Consider the following 21,654-nt stretch of genomic DNA (forward strand, 5'->3'; position numbering starts at 1 on the left):
AAGTTATTAGGGACAAACTTATTGAAGTGAGTAAGGATTGAATTTCGACGAAGTCTAGACAATGCTTTTTTTGTAGTGATCAATTATAGTTTCTCATTTTACTTTTTCATAGATGATCATAAAATTGATCATGTGGGATCATTGAATGATGGATTTTATTTTTTTTTATTAAATTAAGTAAATTAAAATGTTGAATGATTATTGGAAAATCTTATCAAATAAATCAGCAGGAAATTCCTTTTTAACCCCCATTGTTAATCCGCATAATATCTATATGCTCATCTCGGGCACTTTGCTTTTCCGGTTACTGCAACGGAGGACGGATCTTGCGATTGGAGCCGTCTGCAGTGGCGGCCTGTGATGTTTGGAGACGAATCAGGTCGGCGGCGAGCGAATCGATGTGGGGTTGGAGCTGGTTGGAACGAGGGATCGGAAGCGTCATTAGAAGGGCTGAGGGCAGCGGCAGCAACAATGGCGGCGCTTGGATCTGGGGTACTGGAGGAAGCAATGGGCGGTGGCATGCCGGCATAGCGCTGGGCGTTACGGCCATGGCCGGACTCGCCTTGGCCGCCACTTTGGTTATCTCTTCCCGTAGGTAAACACTAAATTTCTTTGTGGGAAAAAGGAGAAACAAGAGATTTTTTTTTTTGTTTTTAAATTCGAATTGTTAGAATAGAGAGAGATAGAAGAACCAATACACCTTATAGATGAAAGCTTTGCATCGTCATGGAATCATCTGAGATCTCTTCTCGTTGTCTCACCTTCAACTTTTCCCAGTCGGTTAGTCTTATCTCTCTTCGTGTCTTTTCTGTCCCATTACCTGCCAATTTGATTCCTGGTTTCTCTCTAACAATGGAATTTTGAAGTGGTATAATTTTCTTTCTCTCTTGTTTCTTTAACTTGGCCACCTTATGAACTTAATTGCATTCATTATAGTTGACTTCCCTGTAAGCTTATAGATTTTGCATGTTGAGCTCCTCTCCAAGATCTTTATCATTGGCTTCCCAATGTATAATGTTAATCCTAATTGTTCATCCATCTAAATGACATCCAAACCACATTTTCTGAAATAAACTCATGCAAAGTTCCCTTGTCTAACATCCAATTTATTCTTGTGCATCTTCTGGTTTGTTCTTGCTGGTTGCATCAATTGGGACTTTCAATACTGGTATTTCATCTTATTGGTTTCCTTGTAGTTTGTGCAATCTGTACATTGAAACTGTCAGTTGTCAAATTGCAAATGTTATTTAGAATATGAAACTAGAGATATTAGCTCCCTAATGTATTTATTCACCATCTCTCTAAAACACGAATTGTGAGTTTGGCTATCATGCTCCTTGAAGAGCTTATTTTTGTTCCCTTTTTATTTCTTTTACCTTCTCATTTTATGCTATTTTGTATGTAGTTTGAATTTGATATTTTCTATCAGAGGTGGCCTTAAATCACCATGGTCAGGAAAGAAAAGAAAACTCCCATTAACAAGGCAGCAATGGAATAATTTCTTTTTACCAGATGGAAAGCTTCGAGGAGGAGGGCTAAAATTCCTAAAGAAAGTACGCAATGGAGTAAGAACTGATTACATCATTGACATTTGTATTTTATGAACTACTAGTTAGGTGATAACTAATTTGAGGAAGTTCCGTTAACTCAATAAACTAATCTCCAATTCAGGGAATCGATCCAAGTATCAGGGCTGAAGTTTGGCCTTTTCTTCTTGGAGTGTAAGTTTAAAAAGGTTTGCTATTATTTTAGTTTATATATTTGTTCTGGCATATATTCAGATTATAGCTGTTATCTCCTAGTTCTTGTCGCCTACAGTTGGTGGGTATCATATATGATCCATTACATGTAGGTTTCTTGATCCACTTCTTGTAATATGATACACTTACATCTTGTGATACTAGGCGTAGCAAAATGGTAGGATGAGCGGGCTTGAATAACATAGCAGCGTTCCTTTTCATCTTTAATCTGTTTCAGATGACATGGAACAGATTTATTTTATGCAAGCATGTAAGTAGGTGTACATGCAATACTTTTTTCAAATATTGAAATAGAATTCATGCAAATTTTGTAACCGTGCAAGGAAATAATGTATTGACTTGTAAAGATTCAATTAAATAGTGGACATAGGAATCATATTAGACCCTAAACTTGAAACATTGTCGGAATAAATCCACTAAATATGACCCACAAACCCTAATTATCTAACACTCTTGATCAAGTTGGAGGATCTATGCTCCATCTTGTTACATAAATTAGAAAGTTTTATAAGAATAACATAAATTGGTAAAGTTCTTACATGAAACACAAAACCAAAACATGAACATGATGAAAATGAGAATGCAATACTTGCATGAAAATGAAACAAATTTTCAGATGATGCATGCGTGCATTGAATCCGTTGACCTCACATCAACGCATCAATAAAGAGGTACTAGAAGAAAGTCTCCCGAAAAGACTTCTCTTGGCAATATAATAGCACGGAACAAACAATAAATAGAAGGAAATTATATGTAAGGGTCTTAAGGACTATTAAAAGAGTGTATTGAGTGGACTTATTGTGTGGCACATACAACAACACACAATGAATAGAAGAAAGGGGACAAGAACTTTATTAGGCTTTTGTAGTGAAGAAAGATAACATCTCATGGGACATAAGGAGTATAGAAAGAAAAATACAAATAGATTAGAGGATGTTGAAATCATAGGTTTAATTATTGAACATTAGGAAAACTACATTAATTTACCAAGTCATATATTTAATCTTTAGGAGAAGTGGTTATTTACTTATGTAATACATGGATTGTAATTTCCTTTGAGATATACAATATGCAAGTTTTCCTCTTAACTTGGCACAAGGTTTAAATTTTTGAGTCGTGTTGGAGTTTCAGTCTCAGATTGGAACATATGATTTAGGTACCATATTATGCTGTGTTATTATAGATTTGGTAGTTTTTAAAATATAAGTGTATATTAATTAAAATTTTATTTTTGTTAATATCTGATTGCTAGATATGCTTATTATTGATCTTATATTTCATGTGTTATTGTTGAATTCATATTTTGATTAAAAAATATTTTTGTTCATATAATTTTGTTTAAAATGAATATATATTTTTATATAATTATACAAAATTTATTTATAATGATTAGTTAAGAACTTTGAGCATTAAATATTACTTTTTATATCTACTATATAAAACCCTAAATGAAAAAACTATTGGATTAGGTGAAATAAAGCTAACAAAATCATGGCTTAGCAAAATATGACAAAGATATCAAGCATAATTATGTAAAAATATCCAAGCATAGAAAAATATTCAAATATCCAAGCATAGAAAATCATCCAAACATGGAAAACATATCCAAACATAGAGAAAAATATTTAAACATCCAAAATATCTAAACAAACAAGCATCCAAGTAGATTATAAAAATATAATATCTAATCCTCAAAAGGTGGAGGGTTTTAGTTTATGTGACAGGACCTTAGTGATAAACACTTATAGGAACTCATGAAAAGCCGAGAACCCTTGATTGAGCTCTTCAAAGTCGACAGTCACTATCTCTTCTAGCCTGGTCAGTCTCTCTTCCATAGTAGGAGGTTGTGGAAGTGCTAGAAATGATGGTTGTGGTACTGGTTGCACCTCGTCATCATCATTTGAGTCCTCCTCAACAACTATCTATGACTGGGTCTTCAAACCATGGTGTGGTCCCTCTTACCATACCTAGCTAGGGCCATCTGTCAAAGTCCGATTTGTTAAATTGCTTTGATAGGGGTGTTACATTGCCCTGATACATATCTAACCTTAAAGATGAGAGAAATGATGTGATGGCATGATAGAAGGGCATATGCATGGTTCCTTGTCTCAAAATCGAGAAATAGATGATGGAATGAAAAATTTATAGAGCGACATCGACATCTAGCCACTGACAAAAAGCATACATAAGAAAAAGATGAGGCAACCTTAGTTTGGCTTGACCTTGGGTGAAGTTAGAAAAGGGAGTTGGTAAGGGCTTAGTAAGGTATGAAAAACAAATAAAGGTGTTTATCAAGGGACGACGACCTAGGGCTCTTGAATGACTCTAAAATAAGAATGATGTCCATGCAACCTCTGCCCTAGTGGCTTAAGTGAACTGGTCCAGACAGCTAAGGTTGTTGTAGAACTCGGAACAAAGGTTAAGATGGATTGAATGATTACAAAAGACTAATTTCTCTAGACTATAATGGCCTATGATGTCTATGACATCCCAACTCAAAAAAGAATGGGTTGCTAAAATATTGGACATTGATAATCTTGATCACCCCCGTTGCCTCATTTCCTCAATCGAGAAACGAGGGTTGGTACTGACCATGGTAAGAAGGGGTATTTGTGATGATTCCTCCTCATGGTAGTCGGTCCTAACACGACGCCTAGACCTAAGATGATGCAGGATAAGGTTGCGTATAATAGACCTAATGTGATTTGACCTTTCTTCGAGACCCTGCATTGGTGGGAGCTTTGTGAATCAGGTTGACCTTTTATTGCTAAAGATAAGTTGTTGAAATAAGATATACAATATGAGAAAGGTTATTATCAATTATTTGATTGACTTAAATGTCTTGTTGAGGCTTTTGAGGCATAAATTTATAGACCTTGACTTGGAATTCCAAGAGCTCTTCTTGTAACTGCTCATTAAAAGTAAAGTTTATGTTTTGGTTAGAAAGCCTAGTTAGGACTCAAATTGACCAATCTCATGATGACATTTATGATAAGGCTCCTTTGACTAAACTTAATTAGAGGCAAAAATATAAAAGATTCTATTTGATTAAAAGATCTAGTTTTCACTTGAATTAGTTATGGCCCGGCTTCGAAATCTTGAACTGTACTGATGTTTCGGTCTTTGACTGGAACGATACTTTTTTGGTATCATGTTGACGTTTCGATGTATGGTGTCAGTGATAAATTAGAAGTGGAAGGAGGAAAGAGATGAAGAAAAAGATAACACAACTATATAGTTAAACTCAACCTTTGCTTTCCATCTGGAATGTTACAGTATGAATATTATCTTGTGTAGAGACAAACTATATAGATAAAAAATCATTATGTTAATTTTAGTATGCCAAGGGGTGTCGAGAGTTACTATGAAGCTCCTGAGGCATAGTTGAGTTGGTTACGACGAAGCAAAGTTGCTGAAGTGGGCAAGGATCGAATCTCGACGAAGTCGAGGCAATGCCCTCCTCCGTCGTGACCAACTGCAGCTTCTCGATTTATCTCCTCACAGATGGTCGTGAGGCCGACCGTGTGGGGATGCTGGGGTGGCGGACCACCTTTTTGCTGAAGAGAGTTACTATGAAATTATACTTGTTGACACAATTAACTCAATAACACATAAGACTGTCTTTGTGCCGAGTAGTATCGAGTTTCGATAATTTATTAGAATGATACATTTTGATTGATTCGTTTAGAACGGTATGAGATTTCAAACCATGATTATGGCTTTAAGTTCTCTATTGTGCTAAAGTTGGTATATATTATTTGTGATATTGCACAATGTAGGAAATAATTAAATATTTATCTTTCCTTATGGAGAGCCAATCAAATCATGGGTAAAAAATATGATATAATCAATTAGAGTGATTTGATTGAGAATAATTTAATTTAGATAAAATATTTTTATTTATTTATTCTTTCCTTATTAATCCTCATTGTAATTATAAAAATGCCTTGGTTCATTAATGAAATAATAGAATTTTTTATATGGTATCAGAGCAGAGTTCGTCTTTGTAAACAAACATATGTGATTTTTATCCGCTGAAGAGGACAACAATGTTCACCGATTCTTCTACTCAGTCAACGGCTGAAAAAACTTCCGTCGTCATCTCTTCTCTTTTTAGAAGTGACATCACATCCTTGCAAATTATGACCCATAAGCTGAATTGCCATAATTATTTGCAACGGGCTCAATTAATGAAGAGAGTTATCTGCGACAGAGGGAAGTTGGGTTATCTTATGGATGATTCTTCTCAATTCACATCAACCGATGCATCGTACTAGATCTAGCTGGTCGAGAATTCAATCGTGTTTGCCTCACTGATTAACTCCATGGACCCAACATTAGTCGTCATTATCTCTGGTTCAAATTGCCAAGGAGGTGTGGGACGCAACTCGGAAGATGTATTCTGATCTAGGCAATACTTCTCAGATTTTTGAACTATGATGGAAACTGAAAGAATTGAAACAAGTTTGAAATTCGGTGACATAGTACTTTTCTAATCTTCAAGATCTTGGCAGGAGCTTGATATATTTCTTGAAGAAGATTCAATGTGCCCTGATTATAGTATCAAAATTCGTCATAATATTGAAAATGAGCGTGTTTGATTTTTTGGCGGATCTTAATCGTAATTTGGATGAGGTATGTGGCCGTATTATTGTACGTGATCCATTTCCATCTCTTAAAGAAGCTTTTGCGGAAGTTCGGAAGAAGCTCATCGTAAGGTCATGCTTACAAATGAGATTATTGTACTTTAATCTATTATAGTAGATGTTTCAACTTTGGTTTTCATAAAAAATTCTATACCAAATTAGTTTCAAAATAAACGTCCTTGGTGTGAACATTGCAACCAATCAAGCTACACCAAGGATAAATATTGGAAAATATATGGGATGCTAGCAAATTGGCAACCACGAAAAAAGAATGAAGGTCATGGATATCATACTAAATCGAGCTAAGAAAGACTTGCTGCCTCTAGTGCTCCTGCTCTCTTTACCAAAGAACAGATTAAACAATATTGTAAACTCATCAATAAAATGACCCTCAATGCTTCTTCTAGCTTTTTTATTGGCTCCTACTCCATGACTCAATATGGTAAACTCAATTCATCCTTTTTTAACCATTCAACAATCCCTTGGATTAGTGATTCTGGGGTCTCTAATTATATGACAGGCGACTTGAGTCTTTTTTGCTCTTATTATCCATGTTCTCGCCAAACTCTGATGGATTATTAACTATAGTTGCTGACATAGACAATATTCGATTATCTCAACATATTATTCTGAAATCTATTTTTCATGTACCTGCTCTAATATTCAATCTAATTTTTGCTAGTAAAATCACCCTTGATAATTAGTGTTTTGCTAAGTTCTTATCTTTGTCGTGTCAATTTCAGAACTTACTATTGGGGAAGACGATTGACAATACTAGTATTCACGAAGATCTTTATTACTTTGGAGATAAAAATAATTCGTCTTTATGTCTCATGTTGCTTTTAATTCTGTTTCTAGTGATAAGGAAATAATCTTGACACTATCGTCTTGACCATCCTAGTTTTGGTTATTTGAAGTGTCTGCTTCCATAATTATTAGATAATAAAGATCCTTTGTCTTTCAATTGTGAAATATGTCAATTAGCTAAGCATACTCACATCCATTTCTCTCCTAAACAATATAAACTATCTACCCAATTTTCATTAATTCATAATGATATTTGGGATCCCTTACAAATTCATACCTTTCATGGAAAAAGATAGTTTATCTCATTTATTGATGATCATACATAGATTGCTTGGGTTTATCTTCTTAAAGACAAATATGAAACCATGAACATCTTTAAAGCTTTCCACAAAATGATTTGGACTCAATTTCAAATAAATTTAAATTCTTAGAACCGATAATGATAAAAAAATATTTCAATGCCATTTTAGGTGACTATTTAGTGGAAAATGAAATTATTTATCAAAGCTCATGTGTCGATACTCCACAATAAAATTTGAACATAAAAATTGTCATTTGTTAGAGCCCAAGAGCAAAACCATGAGGTAGGTGCCTTTATGTTCATTGTGCATGTTTCTAAAATATTTATCAGGAGATGCAATCCTCACAATTGCGTATCTTATCAATCATTTCTCTAATTGTTTTATAAACTGTTACACCTTTGTCTCTTCTTATGCAAATATATCCATAAATTTTCAACTTCAATAATCGATCTTTGAAGAACTTGACCCTCGAGCTCTTAAAATTATCTTTATTGGATATTCTCTTACTCAAAAGGGATATCATTATTATTGTCCACACATAACGAAGACATATGTTACTTGTGTTGTCAAAAAATGTCACCTTTTTTAAAAGGTACACACTTCACTTCAAGGGGGGGGGGGGGGGGGGGGATGATGAAGGTTCAAAATGAATCGACCACGGGCATATCATGGACGACACCACAGTCGAAGTGCAGAACCAGAACATACCAAAGTCTGACTGTGGTACACTCCACTACCATGGTGATAGTCGTGGTCTCCAGAGTGTGCTACAGCCTGATCGTGGCACACTCCACAGCCGTGGGGATGGCTATGGTGATGGTCATGGTTTCTAGAGTCTGCCACAGCCTGACCGTGACACACTCCACGATCGTGGTGATGGTTGTGGCCTCCAGAGTGTGTCATGGTCTGACCATGACACACTCCATGGCTGTGGAACGTTCTCAAAGGATGATGAAGATATCCTTACTGTGTTTAGTGTTAATTTGGACACCACACTTGCCTTCATGTTTGATCCTATCCGAGTCAACCCTCCAATTAGTGAAATAGGGGGAATATTGAGTCAAAAATAGTATATCCTGCTTTATTCAAGGAGAAAACTTCTCAAGCTAATGAAGAAATTGTGAATTTTAGTCATAGCCAAGAAGATGAACCGATAGTAGAATCTTATAACGAGTTAGGACGACACGAATATACTATGGACGACACCACAATCGAAGTGGAGAACCAGAATATATCACAGTCTGACCTTGGTACACTCCACTACCATGGTGATAATCGTGGCCTCTAGAGTGTGCCACAGCCTGATCGTGGCACACTCCACAGCTGTGGGGACGACTGTGGTTATGGTCATGATCTCTAGAGTCTGCCACAGCCTGACTGTGACACACTCCATGGTCGTGGTGACGGCCATGGTGATGGTTGTGGCCTCCAAAGTGTGCCACGGCTTGACCATTACACACTCCATGGTTGTGGAATGTCCTCAAAGGATGATGAAGATATCCTTCTTATGTTTAGTGTTAATTTGGACACCACGCCTGTCTCCATGTCTGATCCTATCCAAGTCAACCCTCTAATTAGTGAAATAAGGGGAATATTGAGTCAAAAACAAGATATCCTGCTTTATTCAAAGAGAAAAACTTCTCAAACTAATAAAGAAATTGTGAATTTTAGCCATAGCCAAGAAGATGAACCGATAGTAAAATCTTATAACGAGTTAGGTATATTTCTCAATCTTGATATACCAATTCATTCAGAAAGGATGCCCGATCCTGTACTAAACATCCCATTTCTAACTTTATCTCCTATTCTAATTTATCCTCTACATTTAGTGCTTTCACTTCAAAATTGTCTAGTGAATTGATTCCTAGGTCTGTCATGGTGGCATTAGCTATTTTTGAGTTGTTCTTGAAGAAATATATGCTCTCAAACAAAATAATACCTGAGATTTGGTGGAATTACCACAAGGAAATGTGTCGTTGATTGTAAATGAATTTTCACAATTAATTACAAGGCTGATGGTTTAATTGAAAAACACAAGGCTCGTCTAGTAGCCAAAGGCTTTACTCAAACCTATGAGATTAATTACATAAGACTTTTGCTCTTATCACCAAACTTAATACTATTAGAATTCTTCTATCATTAATAGTTAATCTAGATTGGCCATTATATCAACTTAATATAAAAATGTCTTTCTTAATAGAGAGCTTGAAGAGGAGGTTTATATGAATCAATCTTTAAGATTTGAGGAAAATTTGGATGGTAAGAATGTATGCAAGCTCAATAAATCTCTCTATGGGTTAAAAGAGTCACCTCGTGCCTAGTTCGATCAATTCTCCAAGGTGATCTAGTACTTTGGATATATTCAAGGATAAACAGATCATACACTATTTGTGAAACACTCTAATAAAGGAAAAAAATCACCATTCTTATAGTATATGTTGATGATATCATCACCACTAGGAATGACAGTAAAAAATTGGAAGAAATTAAGAAAATGATGGCACCAAAATTTGAAGTTAAAGATCTTGGAACACTGAGCCATTTTTTGATAATGGAGATTGCTTGAAATAAAAAGGATATTTCAGTCTCTCTAAAGAAATACACTTTAGATCTGTTGAAGGTGTTGGGATGTATACTATAAAGTCTTGCTTTTTGTATAAATATCCATTTTGCAATAATATTGAAATGAGAATTACCTTGGTCAGAATGTTTGCGTTTCTTAAGTAATGCAGTTGTCCACTTAATTTATATTGTAGATAACATGGTGTGTGGTGTCACACACAGAAGATCATGTTATCGGTTCCTTATAAATTATAAATAGTAGCTCACAACCAAAATGGATAGGGACAAACCATTGGAATGGTTGTAGTGTAATTGGTATTAGTTTATCTTAACTATTAAATTACACTAGTACACTTTGTATGTATTGAGCAGGACTGTTTGAGGTCGTTCGATTTATACTGACTATATAATCGAACTAGACCTCAGTTACCATGGATGTGCATGCTCTTAATCCCGATATAATAACAAGCACATATACTTAGTATGTATTTCTTTGATTCATCAAAGGGTGAGATTTATCTCGTTAAATCAAGAGGCCCGATGAGTTGGGAGAAGGAATATGGTGTGTTGTTGATTATAGAAGGAAACTGTGTCCTATAATCTAGGCTGATGATGTCCCCTTGAGGAGCTCATAAGGATTATCATGTAAACCCTGCAGGTGGACTTAGTTTCGCATGATAATAAGGTTGAGTGGTACTACTTTCGGACTCAGAAGTTAATTAATTGAGTTGTCAGTAATTCAATTAATTGACGGACATACGATATCTTAAACACAGGGAGATTAATGCACTCATGGTAAGAAGGAGCCCATATTATAATATGGGATTGGTGCGGTAGTTCAATAATAACCCTTTAGTGGTATGAGTTATTATTGATGGACTTGAGTTGGGTGTTCAGGGAGAACACAGGAAGCCCAAGCCCATCAGGAGGCCATAACCAATTCCTCCTCTAGGTCCCTGCTGTAGCTTCTGGATAAAGCCTCGAATCCACCTAAGAGAATTCTGTAAGAGTTTTGGGTAGGAAATTCTGTTAAGAATTTTTCTTGTGAAAAAAATTCTGTTAAGAATTTTTCTTTGTGAAAAATTCTGTTAAGAATTTTTTCTGAAAAAAATTCTGTTAAGAATTTCTGTTAAGAAATTCTGTTAAGAATTTCCATTACGAAATTCTGTTAAGAATTCTATTTCTTCCGCAGACAAAATTTGTTATGATTTTTCATAAAAAATTTTGTTAAGAAATTTTGTCAGAAAATAAAATTTCTTAATTAAGAAATTTTGTTAAGAAATTAATGAAATTTTATTAAGATAAAGACAAAATTTAAACAAGGAAATTTATTAAGAAACTAACAAAATCTTATCAAGATAATTTATTTCTAAATAAATCTAGATAAGATAAGGTTGTTAGATTTTTTCTAACAAAATCTTATCAAGAGATTTATTTCTAAATAAATCTAGATAAGATAAGGTTGTTAGATTTTTTTTAACAAATTTTTCTTAAAGATTTTATTAGATTTTTTCTAACTAAATCTGGATAAGAAAATTTGTTAGAATCTTTCTAAATTTTCTTAGATGGCATGGCTATATAAAGAGGGATTTGCAAGAGGGTTGGAACAACAATTTAATAAACCTCTCCTCCTTGCAAAGGGCCGGCGGCAATTCCTTCAAGTGCTAGGGTCGGCGCCCCAACCCCTCTACCTTTCCTTGTTCGCCTAAGCTCCTCTCCCTTTCCTTTCCTTGCTAAGGCCGGCACACAAGGTGCCTCCATCTTTGCTAGGGTCGGCGGCCAAGAGAGGAAGAAGAAGAAGAGGAAAAGGAGAAAGAAGAGGAAGGAATCTAGCTTGCTTGCCATCAGATTAAAGGAAGAAGTTTTGGTGGAGTTATCTTGGAGGATCGTTGCCCACACAACGTCCAAGAAGAGGAGAGGAATACAGCAGAAGATCAAGAGGTCTTCAGGTGAATATCTCCTACAAGAAGAAAGGTACAATTTAATTCCGCTGCATAAATTATTTTTCTTCTTAAATATGGATCCTGAATACCAAACACAAGAGCCCAATGATCTTAATGCATCGATCAAGCACCTAGTTGATCGAATATGAGGGCTACTTGATAAGATTTTGTTTCCAGAAAATTTTTGTCCGGCAAGAATTCAACGGAACGGAATTTCAGGTTCCCATCAAAAGGAAACTGACATATTGGGATGTAAGCCAAGTACTACACCAATTGAACTGGGGAATAAGGGAAAAATATTTGAGGTAAAACTGGTTGACAGGCAATTATCAACCTCTTGTTGGGAAACTTATTTATTTCTCACATACACACTCAGATATTACCTTTGTAGTTAGCCTAGTAAGTCAATATATGCACTCACTATGTTAAAGTCATTTGATTGCAGTATACAAAATCTTGAGATATCTAAAATAAACTCCTGGGAAGGGCTTGTTCTTTGCAAAAATTAAGGATAGAAGAATGTGTGTATACACTGATACAAATTGGGCAGGATGAATTGATAATAAAAAGTCAACTTCTGGGTATTGCACGAGAGTATGAGGGAATTTAATGACGTGGCATAATAAAAATAATCTGTGATTGCAAAAAGTAGTATTGAAGCGGAAGACATAATTATGTCTTATGGAATTTGTGAACCCATCTAGATCAAAAGAGTGATGAAAGACTTAAAAATTCAGTTTGAAGATATTATGCTACATTGTGATAATAAGTCAGTCATCAAGTATATCACAACCCGATTCATCATGATCGGACTAAACATGTAGAGGTTGATTGTCATTTCATTAAAAAGAATATGGATAAAGACATTATTAGTATTGAGCATATTTCTACATCTCACCAACTAAATAATATTCTTACAAAAGGATTAACTGAACAAGCTCATAAAGTTTTTAAAGGCAAGTTTGGTCTCATCAATATTTACAACCAAGCTTGAGAGGGAGTGTAGAAAATAATCAAATATTTTATCTTTCCTTGTGCAGAGTCAACCAAATCATGGGTGAAAATATGATATAATCAATTATAGTGATTTGATTGAGTATAATTTATTTTAGATAGAATAGTTTTATTTATTTATTATTTATTAATCCCATTGTAATTATAAAAGTGTGTCTTGGTTCATTAATGAAATAAGAGAGAATTTTTTATACACAAATGTATATTATATTTATACGCACATGTAATATAAATATATATTATATTTATATCGTTGTGTAGTAAACAACAATTACGAGTTTTAGAAGCTTTAGAAAAATCAATTTAGTCCAACCTGGTATAGCTTAACTATAATTCTTACCTTTTCTTCCAGCTATGACCTGAGCAGTTCAAGGGCACAAAGAATTTCGACAGGAATGCTAAACAGGTATTCTGGCTCATTTTCCTTTTTTTCTAGTTTGTTTCTTTTGGTAGACCAAAATAAACATTAGTTGAATATGATTTAATCAATGAATATTAGTTGTGACATAACCTTACAGAACTCAATGGAGGTTCATGTTGCCTACTCCAAATAGTTACGGCTGGATGATAATGCTGGGTTGAGGATTATGGGGAAATATTTAAACATTTAGCTCCTCTATATTGACTAATATAAGATGATTAGTGACACTAATCAATTTACTATTTGCTGGTCTTTTCTGCGAAGGAGAATAGTTGACCACATTTCCCCATCCCCACAGGAAAGAATATGCAAAACTACAGAAACAGTGTCAGCGCCTCACAACACTTAGCAGGGATGATCACAAGGAGTTAAAAGCAGTATTGGATAGCCCAAGATTTGTTCAGGAATGTTATTCTGTGTGTTCTGAAGAAGTTGATGCTAATGAGTCGGTCTCAATTGGACAAGGATGCCCAAACGAAGAAAATCTGGGGAAATTAATCAAAGAGAAAAGTCTCATCTCCACCATAGACAATCAGGATGAAGAGGAGAGGAGTGGCATTACAAATTCAGATGTACCTGAAGATGGTGCAGTATCATCAGGCAGTGAATCTTCTGTTGAAGATTCAGAAACCTTGTTGGTCACTCGTGCAAAGCCTTCAAGAGAAAATAATCACAGAATCACAGGAATAGCTTCGGCAAAGACAGACACCATAAATTCAATTCGAACAATCGAGGATTTTGCCATATGGCAGCGTATCATCCGTTTAGATTCCATCCGAGCTAATGCAGAGTGGATTCCCTACTCTCCAGTTCAAGCTGCAGTCTCTGAGGCCAGAGCTCTTAAGGCTGCTGCTGACGTTGGATTGATAGACTATGAGGACTTGGAACCATGCAGAATCTACCATGCTACTCGACTCATTGCAGTTCTCGAGGCATATGCGCTTTATGATCCTGAGATTGGCTACTGCCAAGGAATGAGTGATCTTTTGACTCCTATTCTTTCTGTAATGGAAGAAGACCATGAGGCATTTTGGTGCTTTGTTGGCTTTATGAAGAGAGCCAGGCATAATTTTAGGCTTGATGAGGTAGGCATCAGGAGGCAATTAAACATCGTATCAAAGGTCATCAAGTTCAAGGACCTGCAACTCTATCAACATCTGGAGAAGCTTCAAGCTGAAGACTGCTTCTTTGTGTACAGAATGGTGGTAGTTGTATTTCGAAGGGAGCTCACGTTCGAGCAGACATTGTGTTTGTGGGAGGTTATGTGGGCTGATCAGGCGGCAATTCGGGCAGGTTATGGTAAATCAGCTTGGGGGAGGATGAGGTTGCGAGCTCCTCCTACAGATGACTTGCTACTCTATGCCATTGCAGCATCTGTGTTGCAGAGAAGAAAGTTGATCATCGAGAGATACAGCAGCATGGATGAGATCCTACGAGAGTGCAACAGCATGGCTGGGCAACTGGATGTTTGGAAACTCTTGGATGATGCCCATGATCTGGTGGTCACTCTTCATGACAAGATTGATTAAGACTCTTCTCGCTAGTTAGTACTCTTTTCCAGATTTTTAGTTTCCATTACTTGATTCATCCTGTTAGCCACCAGTGTTTTTTTTACCCATTCTATATATTTCCCCTATTACATATCTTCACATGAAAGGATGATGCCATTGAAGCTTTTATAAGTTGCTTGAACTTAGACCAAATTTTGTATCTTTCTCGTTTCTGATGAAGTTATGACAAGAATGATTCACATATCCACTTCTCCAAGATAGCATGTAAGACAGTGTTACAATAGTTTAATATTGATCATTTCCACATTGGTAGTTGGTAGTTGTTTGCAATTATATTCTCATTTAGGAGGCGCTTGGTATATATTCGGTAATGGAAATGGTAATGAGTTTTTATTGAGGGGTTAATGGCAATGGGAATGATTACTGGATTGATGGTGCTTGGTATAGATACTGAAATGGGTATAATTACTATTGATGTTACTTGGTATGAATAAGAAAGTAATGGGAATCAGAAAAAATTTACAATTTTATCCTTACTAATTAAATACATGAAAAAATTTATTGAATAATTTTTTTATGGATATTATGAATTGGGAACATCCTTTGCAAGAAAGATGAGCACGTTGAACATCCTTTAGCTGGAAACACAGATTTACATAGTACTTACAAGTATGATTCCAGCACCACCAGATGAAGGAGGTGGCATGCCCAAGATGTTTAGTCCCATGAATTTACCAGATACAACCTTCTTCACTTTTACTTTATATCTCTCCAAGTCTTCTTTTGTTAATACTTTTGCACATCTGTACTCGATAACATGAAAATTATAGCATGAATATAGCATGACACACTCAATGCAAGTGGGTCCCATTGACATGCAGTGGGATTCACATCCATGCATTGAGTATGCACATCTGTAATTAAATTTTAACTCCAACTGGACCGTAATTAAATTAACTCCAACTATTATAAAGCACATCTGGTCCGTGTTTAGATATTTCTTTCAAAGTATCAGCAAGTCTTTTATTATAACACACATCTCCCACTTGCAGGAGGCTTCCATTTGATGTAAAAATGTCAAACAGTCCTTTATTTGCAAAAATGCCTAATTTTGTTCTGTTCTGTTCATTTGAAAATACAAATATGGAGATATTTTGAATCCTCTGTCAGCAATCTGTGCTGCTGCTGCTGGCATCACCAGTCTCTCCCATGGAAGTTTTCCATAATGCTTCCAAGCCTCATGCAAGCCTGCAACTTCCCCTGGAACAGCTATTGAGAGAGCACCACTTCCTTTAAGTGTAGCATTTCCAGCATACATATTCTGTAAGCATCGGCAAAGAAAAAAAATATTCCTTTTGAACAGAAACTTTTAAAATGCAATTCTCTTAATATTCATTTGAACTATGAAGTGGAAATTTGTAGAAGCCATATATGCAAGAGAGAAATAAAGTGCACTGAGTTTCCACACTGCGAATGAAGTTGACTAAACAATTAATTTACTAAAAGCTTGATTATAGTTGTTCTAGCCTCCAGCTCAATAAACCAGTTTGAACCAGAAGTTCAAAACATTGGTTGAGCTCTTTTGGAGCTCGGGCATGGCATGCTTGAGTGATTCAATCACTCGCAAGCGACAACCCAATTTATTCCTCATCTATTGAGTCCATATCCATGCTGTTTCCCACCTACGCCATCCAGCATAGCAAACAAACACCACCATATTTCTACAAAAGCCATAGGACAACAACAACACACACACTTAAAAATCAATAAAAAAAATTATATCTGTTTTACACTCTTGTATAGCATAGTTCTTTTAGTCGGTCTGTTAAAGTTGTACAGCAACCTTTATGTATTCATTCGATGCAAAGATCAAACTACAAAGTTCCAATGGTGGATGGATTCTACCACTTTTAATTATTTTTAACAACAACAAGAAGAAAATATTATAGAAAATGTGGTGGTATAAACAAACACAGACTTACGTTTCTGAAACATAAACCATATAATACAAGAAAGAAAACAGCAAAGTTTACCTCATAAAGTGCATAAGAATCCAACATCCTATTTTCTCATAAATAATTAACAAATAGAAATCTATAACATTAAAGAAAATGGAAATATATTAAACTCGCCAATAGGGTAAGAGAAAAAGAGACCAGACCAAAAAAAACTCAAGCCCATACCTCGGAGGCAGCCAAGGGAGCGGTCTCCCTCATATCGAAGGCGCCCGCCCATAAGAACGCCATGGAGATTCCACGGTTTGGCGTGGGCATCCAGCTGGCAGTAATAGACACGATTACGTGACGATGCTCAACTCCAATCAGGAAGAAGAAGAAGAAGAGGAGGAGGAGGAAGAAAAGGGGAAGGGGTGGAGGAGCTCGGCCGGCAGAGAAAAGAAGAAGAGGAGGAAGATGGGGGAGCTTAGATGAATGGGGGAGAAGAAAAGGGGGCTGCCAAGAGGAAGGGAGGCTCGCGGGTGGGGAAAAAAGAAAGGAATAATCGCGATAGGGAAGAAATCGCAAGGAAGAAATCACGACCTAGGAAATGGACAGCGGTACCGCTGTCCACAAGAAAAAAAACTGCGCCGCGATGGGAATGGGTTTAGCGATAACCGAGGAAGTGTAGGCTATGAAATCAGGTATATCAAATTCTTATTTTGATTTCCATTCCCGTCTATCAAACATTAAGAATGGGAATGAAATAAATTTCATTCACATTCCCTTCTCTTAAACTTGTCTACCAAGCGCCTCCTTAAATTTACAACTGGTAAGCAAGCAGTTTCTTAACTACCCTTATCTGTAAACTTTTTATGTTCTTCTTCAATTAATTGACTAATAATTTTTTGTTAATTCATTTATTTATTTATTTTTCTTTTGTTCTTATTCTCCATAAAGTTTGATATGCTACCAGAGTCAGGAAGTTAGATATGGTACATGCTAGATTGGATACGTTCAGGTTGATTTTGGCACTGGCAGCATACAAAGCATGACAGGCGTATCAAATACATGTCGGATCACCCTTTTTAATAAAGTTGAATAAATAAATTTATGTTGAGCAACCACATACTTTTGTCAAAGAAGGTGGTACAGATTCTTGGAAAAAATTTATTGAAATGGGCAAGGGTCAAATTTCGACGAAGTCGAGGTAATATTCTCCTCCGTCGTAGCTAATTGCAATTTCTCAATTTACTTCCTCATAGATAATCGTGGAGTCGATCGTGTGGGGCCGTTGGGGTGATGAATTTTATTTTTTTACTGAAGAAGAAATAAGGTGGTATATGTAGACCCGACCACGGGCCGGGTCAAGCCCGGACCCGGACCGGGTCAACGGGCCGGTTGGCCCGTTGACCCGGTTAGCCGGGCTGAACCGGAACCGACCCGGTAGGATGCCGGGCCGGTTACGGTTCAAGCCTGTTTTGAACCGGCGGACCACCGGTTAACCGGCGGGTTGAACCGCCGGTTTGGTTTTTTTTTAATTTATGATTTTTTTTTCAATATCTGTTTAATATATAATTGTATATATTATCAATACATTTTTATATAAAATATATTTATTCTTATTTAATTAAATTATAATTTAACATGTAGTTGTTAGGGATCAAACCAGGATATCCTAGGACACAAGCGTATATACCCACCACTGTTCTACAACGTCTTTTATTTATAAAATTAATATAATTATATATATACTATATTTATATTTATTTAATTTAATTTTAATATAGGGAACAATTCTCACCGGTCAAAGACGTAGGCACTTATCTATCCAATGACTTTTATACATAATTTCAATACGATATTATATATAATATAGTTATATATTTATTTCAAATATATTATAATACACGTTGGGATCGAACCCGAGAGTTCCATATGAGAAATTGATACAGAGACCACTATACTACAACATATTTAGTAAACTTATTCAATAAATTTATTTATATATTTATTTCAAAATTATATTTACATGACGTTAGTGAGGAACGAACCAGAGTCTCCCGCGTGAGAAAAAGGAATACGCACCACTAAACTACATTGACTTTTCTCATTTTTTTTTCAATATTTCTTTTATATATATTTTAAATTTTTAATATAATAATCTCAAACCGTCGCGAACCGTCGCGAACCGTGAACCGAACCGTGAACCGGCAGTTCCGAACCGTGAACCGTAATCGTCTTGGGCGGTTAAGGTTAAGGGTCGACCTACTATGAACCGTCGAACCAGCGGTTCCGAACCGTCGAACCGGCGGTTCTGAACCGTGGTCGGGTCTAGGTATATGAAGCAAAATTCAGCTTTTGAAGAAGGTGGTATACAACAAGATTGACAATCACTTGTTTAGTTGGGATTTAAAGAGTCTTAGTGAAGCAACTCTGATTGTTATTAGGTGATCTGTTAGTGAAAGGTATGCATGAGACTTTCTCGAACTAGTTTAAGTTTGAAATGAAGAATTTGTTTGACGTTACTGATCTTGGAATCATGTAGTATTTTTTGAAAATGGAGGTACATGAATAATCTTCACAGAGCATTCTCATCTGCCAAAAGAAGTATGCTACTGATCTTCAGAAATTTTCTGTCCAATTGCAAACTAATCTCCACATCTATTTTCAGAAACAACATATTGGCATTTCCTTTAATAGCATTTCGTCCTTTTGTTGATTTTGTTATCGTCTACAATGTTGGTGCAATCATACCCTAAGTGGTCCATTGAGATCATAAGTTTTAATGTTTGGGCGAAGAGTTGAAGTTAGATTTGCTTATGAATTTGAAATGTTTATTTGAGTCTTATAGGACTTTGTGGAATACACATGGAGATAATTTGGCACGACTAAGTTGGTTGGATATCCCATGACTTGAGGTCCGTGAGATCGATGAAGGATGACATGGATCATCTGAGAGACCATAGAACAAGGCAAAGGCGTGAAGGATGATGTGGAGAGGAGCGGTGGGCTTGGGTGCATCCGAAAGATATGATGCCGAAGGCAGAGAGTTTTGAGGCTAAGGTATACTCCAAAGGAGATAAAGGGAGAGATTGTATTTTGCAACGAGGGGAGTTTCTCAACTTAGGCAGACTTGACTTTACAATAGTTAAGTCAAATGCACTAGTTGATTGGTAATGTGATACTAGTCAACGAAAAATAGAGTATGGTACTTAGTGATTGATAGAACAAACTCTCTATTCGTGGTTATCCACTCTAGTTGACTAAAAGGGCTTGGTCAGTCGATAGTAAAATCCCAAACTCAAATGAGGAGATTTGGGGGTTAAGTTCAAGTTTATGGTATTGGCAATCGTTTAGTAGATTGTATTCATTTGTACAATTGATTAGGACCAATCATCGAGCGAATAAAATATTTCTATTTGTTATGGAGTCGATTAGTGAATTGATTGATCATGGATCAACCTATTGTTGGACATTTTTAATCGACTGTTGCTATAGGAATCATACCGTTAGAAGTGGTTGATGGAGCAACAATGGTCTAATTTGTTGACAACTATTATACCCAATCAACTGAAGGTGACTTAGCAGTCGATTATAAGGCATCAAAGGTAATGATAAACAGTCTATTCAGCAACTATAAAAGAAGAAGATGGGGCAAGAATATGAAAGATAATGTTCCTTGAACACTCTCAAGCATTCTAGAGCTTTAGCGTCAATTTATTTAGTCTTATTTGTGCTCTATTGTGTTAGTGGAGGAAGTATTAGATAATCGAATCTATGTTTTGATGTTAACAAAGAATCTATGTTTTGATGTTAACAAAAAATTTAAAGTTAAACCCTTGTGATTTGATAGTTTTGTTAAGTGCGCAAGTTACTTAATAGGAAAGTCCTATTAAGTTAGATGGATCGGATATTAGACAACAGAAGTCTTAGCGGATCAAATGAACTCAACACTAGTTAGAAAAAGTCCAGATGGGTCAATGGGATTGAATATCTAATAGGAAGAACTTGATAGGTCAGTAGAATCGAACATCGAGTCAAAGGAAGCTTTGATGGATCAAGGGATTAGACATTAAATAGAGGAAGCCCAAATAGATCAACTAGATTGGATATTTGGCAAAAATGTTGGAAGGTAAGTTCTAGAGAGGATAGGTACTTCTGAAAAGAAGGCGGTGAGGACAAACTTAGGTGTTGATTGATAATGCGTATGTCGTACTATGATTACAATTTAATTGCCGAATCTCTCAATCTATTGCAGCATAGGGTAACTCAAATTGTCTCTCAAGTAATGAAACGATGAATGACAATTTCAAGATTTAGTTAACAAATGAGGGTTTGTGTTTGAAGATTCGAATGCTAAGACTAATAAATGAAAAAGAATACAAGTAATCAACACATAAACGAATATTAAACTATGATTAAAAAGAAATTAACAAAAATATAAAGTAAAACATTTTAATTAACCTAACATATTTGCATTCCGATAAATAATAGAAACTTAAAGCATTCTAACGAAATAAGTATTGCATAAATTAAACAAAGAGAAATGTATTAACTATAATAAAAGTAATGTAAGGGGAAGTTAATTAAACATATTGCAAGTTTTAAGTTTATTTTTTCAACGGAAAGTTAAGGTTGAAAATATGTACATGTATAGTTGGGGTTGAGAACATTGACAAATGTAAATTAGAGATGTTTGGTGAATATGAGGTTGAGTTGCATCTTGGATGCAACCTTAAACCAAACATCCT

At 35.7% G+C, this 21,654-nt stretch overlaps 1 protein-coding gene across 2 annotated transcripts; it reads left to right on the forward strand.

Annotated features, from left to right (window-relative positions):
* Positions 1-301: 301 nt before the first annotated feature.
* Positions 302-15,235, forward strand: LOC141843472 (rab GTPase-activating protein 22-like). Of its 2 annotated transcripts, none has more exons than XM_074731525.1 (5): positions 302-595; positions 1,430-1,565; positions 1,672-1,721; positions 13,387-13,440; positions 13,754-15,235. In XM_074731525.1, the coding sequence occupies exons 1-5, from the start codon at positions 399-401 to the stop codon at positions 14,982-14,984; spliced, it is 1,668 nt and encodes a 555-aa protein (XP_074587626.1). In that variant the 5' UTR covers positions 302-398; the 3' UTR covers positions 14,985-15,235. The 2 variants fall into 2 exon arrangements, with proteins under 2 accessions (XP_074587626.1, XP_074587627.1); XM_074731526.1 differs by having other exon boundaries at positions 1,430-1,553.
* The last annotated feature ends 6,419 nt before the right edge of the window (positions 15,236-21,654 follow it).

This window comes from Curcuma longa, chromosome 12 (assembly GCF_044706935.1).
Source record: "Curcuma longa cultivar G26 ecotype Majalengka, Jawa Barat chromosome 12, ITB_CL_G26_1.1, whole genome shotgun sequence".
Classification (NCBI taxonomy): domain Eukaryota; kingdom Viridiplantae; phylum Streptophyta; class Magnoliopsida; order Zingiberales; family Zingiberaceae; genus Curcuma; species Curcuma longa.